Source organism: Mobula hypostoma, chromosome 11 (genome assembly GCF_963921235.1).
Source record: "Mobula hypostoma chromosome 11, sMobHyp1.1, whole genome shotgun sequence".
In the NCBI taxonomy this organism is placed as follows: domain Eukaryota; kingdom Metazoa; phylum Chordata; class Chondrichthyes; order Myliobatiformes; family Myliobatidae; genus Mobula; species Mobula hypostoma.
Window position 1 is genome coordinate 6,117,530 of NC_086107.1, and position 10,792 is coordinate 6,128,321.

The 10,792-nt window shown below is 43.4% G+C and overlaps 1 protein-coding gene across 1 annotated transcript; it reads left to right on the top strand.

Moving 5' to 3' along the window:
• The first annotated feature begins 251 nt into the window (after positions 1 to 251).
• Positions 252 to 7,199, top strand: LOC134354193 (uncharacterized protein C11orf91 homolog). Its single transcript, XM_063063087.1, has 2 exons — positions 252 to 561; positions 7,099 to 7,199. The coding sequence occupies exons 1-2, from the start codon at positions 252 to 254 to the stop codon at positions 7,197 to 7,199; spliced, it is 411 nt and encodes a 136-aa protein (XP_062919157.1).
• Positions 7,200 to 10,792: the final 3,593 nt, after the last annotated feature.

Here is a 10,792-nt window from a genome sequence, read left to right on the forward strand (position 1 = left end):
ACCAATGGGGGGCTAGCAAAAGCCTCCAGCCAATCAAGGCCAGGAGCTGTGGGGGGGGGGGGGTGATTGTTTCTTGGAATGTTGAGTCCGGGATCCATCACTGAGTTCCAGAGTTTCCATGTGCATCTTTTCAATTTAAAGATAACCTCACATGGAATGCAATGATGCAAAGGGATAATGACACCCTTGGAGAGAGCAGCAAAAGGGACATCAGAGATATAAGCAAAGCAGCTCCACACCATCCAGAAAGGATGAGCAAGAAAGCCCCCAAGTACTTCCCCTCGCTTTACGACTCCAACAGCATCTTCTCCTCGCTCAGCAATTTCAACATCTGGAAGAACTTGTTCCCGGCCGAGGAGGTCACGGAAAACAAGGCTGCCAGTGCTCCGCTGTGGCCACAGGGACTGGCCGAGAACCCCTACGAGCCCCTCAAGTTCTTCTCCCCCCCAGCAGGAGGGGATTCCACCTGGAGTGAACTAGATGAGATATGTGAGCTGGACATCAGGCTGAAGGAGATGGAGCTTCTTACACTGACAGGAGATGGCTTTGATTTGCGGCGATGTGAGTTCTAGCTTTAACCTTCACTTACTGGTCTTTATCAAACTCAAGAGCCGCTAGCTAGTATTGCAGATTTATCTGAGTTCAGGAGCCACAAGGTAATTAATGTTGCAGCTCTAAAAGCCCTGGTTGGACCACACTTGGAATATCATGTTCAGTTCTGTTTACCTCATTATAGGAAGGATGTGAATGTTTTAGAGAGGGTGCAGAGGGGATTTACCAGGATACTGCCTGGATTAGAGAGTGTGTCATATGAAGGTAGGTTCAGCAAGCTCAGGGTTTCCTGTTTGGAGCAAAGGATGGTGAGAGACTTGACAGAGGTGTACAAGATTATAAGAGGCATAGATCGAGCAGATGGCCAGGTACTTTTTTTCCAGGATGAAAATGGCACATATGAGGTGTTTAATTTTAGGGTGTTTGAAAGAAAGTATTGGTGGATGTCAGATGTATGTCTTTCACACAGAGAGTAGTGGGTGCATGGAATGTGTTGCTGAGGTGTTGGTAGAGGCAAACATCAGGGACATTTAAGAAACTCTTAGTTAGACACATGGATGATAGGAAAATTTATGGCCAAGAGAAAGAGAAGGGTTAACTTGATCTTAGAGTAGGTCAGCACAACATGGTAGTTTAAGATGGTGCTACCAAAGATGTGCAACAGCTTACTAGAGAATAATAAGGCAAGAGGTTTAACCTAAAGACATGACTTACAGCTTCTTTTCTGAAGCAAATTGTAGTGAACTATCACCACAGAGAGTGGGGAGGCAGGTGGAGGCAAGGGTGGCTTGGGGCATGAGCGTGCTGGGGCATTGTGAGGCGCAACGTTTTCGAGCCAGAGTCGCAGGTGGGGTTCGCATCGCCTTCAAACGTTTCAAAGGTACATTTAATAGTCATAGTCATAGTCATAGTCATACTTTATTGATCCCGGACGAAATTGGTTTTCGTTACAGTTGCACAATAAATAATTAAATAGTAATAAAACCATAAGTAGTTAAGTAGTAGTATGTAAATTGTGTCAGGAAGTAAGTCCAGGACCAGCCTATTGGCTCAGGGTGTCTGACCCTGTCGGAGGATGTTGGAGAAATGCATACAATATACATCCTGAAAAGCTTTTCCATCACAACCGAAAACAGAGGAGTGCCCCCGAAGTCCCCCCCCCTCAGCTTCCCTCCCTCCCATGCGTAAGCGGCAGCGAGCAACAATCCCCCCGCTTCCCCCACCGGCAAAAAAAATCATCGGCACCCACCACCGAGCTCTCATAGTGTGAGAAAAGCAACAGTAGAGATACAGACTTGTAGTACTCCAAAGAATACTTGTTCACCCAGTATTCAACATACCACAAACTCTCTCTCTCTCCCTAATAAGGGAGAAAGAGGTGTTTCCATTTCACAGCGAGAGGGGAGGCATAATGAACACCTCGCTGGTTTATGATGTTAGAAGTCCATTGTGTCGCTTTTTCCGAGCTCTGTGCCCAAAGATCTCGGGTCTCTGGGCACACAGCCTTAGATCTTCCATCTGTCACGACATACCGGTTTTCTGTTTGGACACCAACCTGCGATCCTCCCGTCTCCAGAGCCACGAAAACTTGGTCCTCCGAAGCCGAGCAGAGCTCTTAGGCCGAGTTCTTGGCGTGCCGAACAACGGCCAGTTGTGAAACCCCGCGAGCGGGTCCCGTTCCTGCAAAGAACCGTAGTCAACGTGTAACTCCAGGTCAGGGTCTTCAAAAGAACCCTGAAAATGAAAAATAGAGGTATTAAAGATGGAAATAGAGCTGTTTCCAAAGATGCAAGCAAAGGAGTCACCGTTAGGCGTCACTAACCCTCCTAAGCTCCACCTTCTTCATGTGTTCCGGAGATGGAGTGAGCGATTTGGAGAGGAGTCGATGCGGATAAGTTTTGGTGCCCGTCCACCTATCCCAGGTGTGAGGTTGGATCACTCCAAGTGCCGAGCCAATTTGGTGAGATCGAGAATGGCTTCAGGCGGTATAGCCTGGGAGTATCGGGGCGCAGGAATCCGGTTCCAAGTGGCAGGAACAGAGGCAAGGGTCGGGCTGATTTCACTCATTCTTCCACAAATATATATTCTTTTCTCTGCCGCACCGAGGCTGTGAACAGATCCAGCTTCTGTGTGTTTCTGCCCCACTAGTGTGATGAACTGGGGTCCAAAGATTGGGTCTAGTCCAGCTGCTTTGGGAGCCAATCTGGGACTCAGTCTGATTCAGAATGCTGTTGGCTTGCTTCTATTGTTTGCTTGATGTGTGCTTCCCCTCCTCCCTCTCTCTCCGCAGTTGTATTTGATCTTTTTTTTAGGTCCTGTGCTGCCTGTAAGCAGACAAATTTCAAGGTGTATAATTTCAAAGGTTCAAAAGGTCCATTTTAATGTCAGAGAAATGTATACAATATACATCCTGAAATGCTTTAATTTATACATTCTTTGATAATAAACATGCTTTGACTCTTTGAATCTTGAAAAGCTTTGTACTGTGCCATAATGTTCTATGTTCTATTACAACATTTGTATTTCGAAGTTCCAAGTTCCAATATCAAAGTAAATTTATTATCAAATTACATCAATGTCACCATATACAACCCTGAGGTTCATTTTCTTCTGGGCATTCTCAGCAAATCCAAGAACCGTAATAAAATCCATGAAAGACCACACCAACAAGCTGGACAAACAATCAGGGTGCAAGAGACAACAAGCTCTCTATATACAATATATATAGACAGCCAAATATACAAGAGAAAATAATAATAATAATATTAAATAAGCTATAAGTATCAAGAACATGAGGGGAAGAGTCATGTGTTTGTAGGTGGCTGCTGAGTCCAAGTTGTGAACAACATGGACGTCCACAATAGGGACATGAAAGCTGTGCTGGATCTGGAGGTGGAGCAGCTGCCACTGCTTTCCTTCTTTGTCAGGCAGCGATTAGTACTGCTCAGCGTCTCACCTTCAGACTGTTATGAGCAGTTCTAACCAAGGCTCGCCAGCCACTTTGGTCTCACGCACTCTGCCCCTGCCATTTTGGTACAAGCTCAGCGTGTACAGTGTTAGCTTTCATGCAGGCATTGAACCTCTTGCCCGGTGACAGCTCACCAGATAGTAGCTGCCTGGGGATTCAGTAATCCTTCATGTGGATGACATGGCCTGTCCGCCAAAGCTGTGCTTTCACATCCTCGGCATCCGTTAGCAGGACCAAGTCACAAACCTTGAGGTCCTCGACAGGGCAGGGACCACAAGTGGCAGGGTCATGGTTGTAAAAGCACAGCTTCCATGTAAAAACCGCTTATGAACAAGTTCTTACAAATATCATTATAATGATTACGAGGACACGCAGTCCTCTTTTATTGTCATTTAGTAATGCATGCATTAAGAAATGATACAATGTTCCTCCAGTGTGATATCACAGAAACACAAGACAGACCAAGACTAAAGCTGTCAAAAAACACATAATTATAACATATAGTTACAAAAGTGCAAAGCAATACCATAACTTGATAGAAGAACAGACCATGGGCACGGTAAAAAAAAGTCTCAAAGTCTCTCGAAAGTCCCAACATCTCACGCAGACAGTAGAAGGAAGAAAACTCTCCCTGCCATGAGCTTCCAGCGCCACAAACTTGCCGATGCAGCATCCTGGAAGCACCCGACCACAGTCCAACTCTCAGTCCGTCCGAAAACTTCGAGCCTTCAACCAGCCCTCCAACACTGAGCACCGAGCACCATCTCTGCCAAGCACTTCAACCCCGGCCCCGGCCACCAGCAACAGGCAAAGCTGAGGATTTGGGGCCTTCCCCTCCAGAGATTCTCCATCGCACAGTAGCAGCGGCAGCGAAGCGGGCATTTCAGAAGTTTCTCCAGGTGTTCCTCCGTGCTTCTCACGTCCGTCTCCATCAAATCAGGATTGTGCTTTTAAGTCTTTCAGCTTTTTGAGCACCTTCTCCCTTGTAATGGTAACTGCGCCCACTTCTCTTCCCTCACACACTACAACATCTACCACACTGCTACTATCTTCCACAGTGCCTCCTGCCTCATTTTCTAGCAGTCCTATATCCACTCTCATCTCTTTTATTTTTTATATACTTGAGAAAGCTCTTACTGTCCGCTGATATTATTTGCTAGTTGGTTTTCATATTTCATCAAATCCAGATTAATAAACACAAAATGCTGGAGAAAAGGTCCTGATGAAAGGTCTTGGCCTGAAACATCGACCGTTTATTTCTCTCCGCAGATGCTGCCTGACCTGCAGAATTCCTCCAGGAATTTGTTTGTATTGCTGCAGTTTTTCCAGCTGTCAATTTTTTTGAAATACTTAAATGTTTCTAAATAATCTCTCCCTTACTTAGGGAAAGAAATATTTACCTTTGAGATATCCTCCAGCAGCCACCTCCCCTCCTCCCCATCACTTAACCATCTGTCTCTCAATTCCATTAAACCCGTGAGTGCCAAGTATGTCAACCACTCTTTGCCGCAGTGTTCCCCACACTCTCACCGTATTAACTACCTTAGACCTGAAGAAAAGATGTACTGGCATTGGAGAGGGTCTGGAGGAGGGTCACAAGAATTATTCTGGGAACGAAAGGGTTAATTGACAATAAACTGGACTGGTCAAAGAACACTGAGGCTGTCTACAAGAAGGGTCAGAGCCGTCTCTATTTCATGAGGAGACTGAGGTCCTTTAACATCTGCCGGACGATGCTGAGGATGTTCTACGAGTCTGTGGTGGCCAGTGCTATCATGTTTGCTGTTGTGTGCTGGGGCAGCAGGCTGAGGGTAGCAGACACCAACAGAATCAACAAACTCATTCGTAAGGCCAGTGATGTTGTGGGGATGGAACTGGACTCTCTGACGGTGGTGTCTGAAAAGAGGATGCTGTCCAAGTTGCATGCCATCTTGGACAATGTCTCCCATCCACTACATAATGTACTGGGTGGGCACAGGAGTACATTCAGCCAGAGACTCATTCCACCGAGATGCTGCACAGAGCGTCATAGGAAGTCATTCCTGCCTGTGGCCACCAAACTTTACAACTCCTCCCTTGGAGGGTCAGACATCCTGAGCCGATAGGCTGGTCCTGGATTTATTTCCATCTGGCATAATTTACATATTATTTAATTATTTATAGTTTTATATTGCTATATAGTCATAGTCATAGTCATACTTTATTGATCCCGGGGGAAATTGTTTTTTTGTTACAGTTGCACCATAAGTAGTAATAGTAATACTACTATTAGTAAATAGTAATAGTCATGGAAATAATAACTAGTAATAGAAAAATCATAATAAATAGTTAAATACTAATATGTAAATTATGCCAGTAAATTATGAAATAAGTCCAGGACCAGCCTATTGGCTCAGGGTGTCTAACCCGCCAAGGGAGGAGTTGTTAAGTTTGATGGCCACAGGCAGGAATGACTTCCTATGACGCTCTGTGCTGCATCTCGGTGGAATGAGTCTCTGGCTGAATGTACTCCTGTGCCCACCCAGTACATTATGTAGTGGATGGGAGACATTGACCAAGATGGCATGCAACTTGGACAGCATCCTCTTTTCAGACACCACCGTCAGAGAGTCCAGTTCCATCCCCACAACATCACTGGCCTTACGAATGAGTTCGTTGATTCTGTTGGTGTCTGCTACCCTCAGCCTGCTGCCCCAGCACACAACAGCAAACATGATAGCACTGGCCACCACAGACTCGTAGAACATCCTCAGCATCGTCCGGCAGATGTTAAAGGACCTCAGTCTCCTCAGGAAATAGAGACGGCTCTGACCCTTCTTGTAGACAGCCTCAGTGTTTTTAGACCAGTCCAGTTTATTGTCAGTTCATATCCCCAGGTATTTGTAATCCTCCACCATGTCCACACTGACCCCCCTGGATGGAAACAGGGGTCACCGGTACCTTAGCTCTCCTCAGGTCTACCACCAGCTCCTTAGTCTTTTTCACATTAAGCTGCAGATAATTTTGCTCTATACTCTATTCTTGGTTGGTGCAACTGTAACGAAACCCAGTTTCCCTCGGGATCAATAAAGTATGACTATGACTATGACTATGTTGATGTATGAAGAGAATTTGATGGCTAAGGGCCTGTATTCACTGGAGTTTAGAAGGATGAGGGGGATCTCAGTGAGACCTATCGAATGTTGAAAGGTATAGGTGGAGTGGACATGGAGTGGATGTGTCCTATATAGGGTGAGTCAAGGACCAGAGGGCACAGTCACAGAACAGACAGATATCCCTTTAGAACAGAGATGAGGAGGAATTTCTTTAGCCAGAGGGTGGTGAATCTGTGGAATTCACTGTTACAGACAGACAGCTGTGGAGGCCAAGTCAATGGTTATATTTAAAGCAGAGGTTGATAGGTTCTTGATTAGTCAGGGTGCCAAAGGTTACAGGGAAAAGGCAGGAGAATGTGGATGAGAGGGATAATAAATCAGCCATGATGGAATGGCAGAGTAGACTTGATGGGCTGAATGGCCTAATTCTGTTGCTTATCATTGTACTGACTTCAACTCTTATGACCACGTGTCTGTTGACAGATAAGTTCCTAAAGATGCTGAAAGATGAGAAGATGCAAGATATCAAGACAGCCAAGGAAAAGAACCTTCAGGTCATAAAGGATAAGGCAAAAAAATGGTAGCCTTCCCATTGAGGAGATCTCAGCCCCATTTGTTGGCCAATCTGTAAAGATATTAAATGTAGGGGCTAATATATAAAATATTAAATCAGACTTCATTACTGCTAGGATTTTTTTTTCCATATTTGTAACTATAAATCATCAATTCACTAAATAAGATATTTCAGTATATTTACTCAACTTGAGCTGAATTGAGTTCGGTGTTATTTTACCGTATTCTTTGAATCTCGTATGGGGCTATTTTTGAACACACAGTGCACATCCCCCAGACAGAATGTTACAGCAAAGGGTTTTACCACAGATCACGTGTGTTCAGACCAAATCATCGGCTAACTTGATCCACCAGTATCTGATTTCTTTCATAGACCAAGAATGATCAACTCTTGTGAAGGTTTAGTTCACGATATCTTGCCCCACCTTCATTAATTCCATTTTATTAAATATTTAAGGAAATTGCGTCAAAGAAGAGCATTAAAGGAAAATCTTCTTTCTTTTCCTCTTAGCTATGTCATTGTCTGAAGGATTAATATTAAATTTCTGAAAATTTGGGAAATTCTATAACAGTGTAAAGTTAGCAGGGTGTCTAGATGCAAGATGGTCTGAACGAACGTGATCTGTGGTAAAACCCTTTGCTGTGACAGGACACTTTGGTGGGACCTATATGGCAGGTGACAGGAGGGGAGGGCGCCATGGGGATAGTTATCCTGCACAATTACTTAATCCATTACTCAATTCCACTCCATGGAAGCTGTTCTCTCTTCCATTTCCCATTTCCTCATCCTCTGCTTGAGACTCTTGCTGGACATCGATTGACCGAGGAAATACTTGGAGGAATGATAGGAGAAGGTTTAGATCTCCATTATTTCAATGAGGCAAACTTTGTTCTGACTGTGCAATAAAAGATTAAATCATTTCCTCATATTTTCACCATATGCAATTGAAAGCCAGTCCTATTTCCTTTGAAAGGATTCTCCCCCAGGGAGCATTGCCTTTGGATGCCCGTGAATACTTAACACTGATTGAATCAAGTATATTGGTTTCGACTAATGGCTTCCTGTAATGCTCACCTTGAGTATGTGTTGAAAGGTCTACTTATTCATTATGATATCCCCACATCCCCGGCTCTCAGGTATGTTGTTTAAGCATTTCAGCCATCTCTTCCACTGCCAGAAATGGTACAGATGGGGATGAAAAGTTTTAATCGCATCACTGCAGGGTCATGGAATGCACTGGGCCATTTTAGTTGGAGTGCAATGCAATGTTTGTTCACGGGAGGGGGAGGGGGTGTGGTCACAGCTGGGCACATCAGGGGAAGAAAGCTATCCTGTGATTTCACATGTGTGAATACTGGAGGCTTGTTGGACTTGGCTCCTTGCATCCTTCCTCAGATTATAGCAAAACAGTTACTAGTGATTACATTAATGTGCTAACATCTGGACATGTGAATTCCAGTCCCTTCACAGGAGCTAGGCATTTTAAATTCAATTAATTAAATTAATCTATGAATTGAAAAGCCAAAAATCAGAAAATGTTGGTGCAGATGTGTTAACCAACCAATGTAGCTTCTTTATGTTGTTTAAGGAAGGACATCTACAGTTCTTTCCTGATTTATCTAACTAACTAACCGACCGATAAGATAGATTATCAACCAGATCAGGAGCCATTAATGCTGGCATGACTAAATACAACTGTGTCCTGTGAATTATAAGTAAATAAAAAATCATTCTGATAGCCAATTTTCCCACACAGATGTGATATCATTCAAGCTGTTTTCCAGTAATAATCAACAGTTTTTAAAGATTGGCTGCCACACAATCAAAGTAACAAACGGGGTAAAAGTTAATATATCAGATCCTTGTGAATAATTGCTGTGACCCAAGATTGATACAAGTAAAAATTCTGAGGCTTCAATTAGAATTATGTCTTTATATTTCTCTTGATAACAAGGCAAAAAGCATTTCATCATAACTATTTGAAAGAAAGACAATTTGATCGGTGTTGCATTTAATGGGTGAGAATTGTTAACAGATGTAGAAAACACTGAAAAAGAGGTCTGTGTCAGCAAATGCATGGAGCAATTGAAACTGTATATCATTGGAATATCCAACATAAAAAATAATGTAAAATGTCTATGCTTGGAAATATGAGAGGATTATTTCTCAACGCCCGTGGATAAATTCATGACAGAATATTAAATAGAAATTCAAGATTCAAAATTGTTTATTGTCATTCCTCAGTTCACAAATGTAAAGGAGAACAAAATTATTTTTACTCCAGATCCAATGCAGCATAAAAAAACCCACGATAAACATGAAGAATACAATAAAAAAGCACAATAAGTATAAATACATAAGATTAGCTCATATACACAGACTGATTGTGTGTGTATATATATATATAGTGACACTAGGCACAGGAGTGTCTGTACATAAGGTGACTCTGACAGGAGATCTACGCTCAGTGGCCACTCGTACACCTGCTCATTAATGCAAATATCTAACCATCCAATTCTGTGACAGCAAAGCAACTGAGTGCATAAAAGCATGAAGCATGCAGACACAGTCAAGATGTTCAGTTGTTGTTCAGATCAAACACCAGAATGGGGAACAAATGTGATCTAAGTCACTTTGACTGTGGAATGATTGTTGGTGCCAGATGGGGTGGTTTGAGTATCTCAGAAATTGCTGATCTCCTGGGATCTGGAGTTCCCAACCGTTTTTATGCCAGGACCCCTACCATAAACCAAGGGGTCCCTGAAACCCAGGTTAGCAACTCCTGCCTGGGATTTTCACATACAACAGTCTCAACAGTTTACAGGGAATGGTGTGAAAAACAAATAACATCCAGTGAGCGGCGATTCTGTGGGTGAAAGTGCCATGTTAATGAGCATCTCTAGGAAGAGGTACAGCCGACGTTTCGGTCCGAGACGTCGACTGTACCTCTTCCTAGAGATGCTGCCTGGCCTGCTGCGTTCTCCAGCAACTTTGAAGTGTGTTGTTTGAATTTCCAGCATCTGCAGAATTCCTCGTGTCCATGTTAATGAGGTTAGATTAGAGGAGAATGCCAGACTGGTTTAAGCTGATAGGAAGGCAACAGTAACTCAAATAACCACACGTTACAACAGTGGTGTGTAGAAGAATATAAATGAATGCAAAGCATAATAACGTGTCAAACGAAGTGGATGAGCTACAGCAGCAGGAGACAGGGGTGGGCTTATAATTGCATCAGAATAGAATATTACTAGTGTTAAGATTTTTGGGAAATGAACCTGGTCAGGTGTCAGGTCTCTCAGTGGGAGAGCATTTTGGAGATAGTGATCACAATTCTATCTACTTTACTACAGCATTTGAGAGGGATAAGAGCAGACAAGTCAGGAAAATGTTTAATTGGAGTAAGTGGAAAAATGAAGCTATCAGGCAGGAACTTGGAAGCATAAATTGGGAGCAGATGTTCTCAGGGAAATGTGCAGCGGAAATGTGGCAAATATTCAGGGGATATTTGCGTGGTGTTCTGCATAGGTACGTTCCAATGAGAGAGGGAAAGGGTGGTAGGGTTCAGGAACCATGATGTACAATGGTTGTAGAAAATCTAGTCAA

Coding starts and splice junctions, on each gene's coding strand:
- LOC134354193 (XM_063063087.1), top strand. CDS start 252: ATGAGCAAGAAAGCCCCCAAGTACTTCCCCTCGCTTTACGACTCCAAC. Junction 562..7,098: donor TGGCTTTGATTTGCGGCGAT/GTGAGTTCTAGC, acceptor GTCTGTTGACAG/ATAAGTTCCTAAAGATGCTG.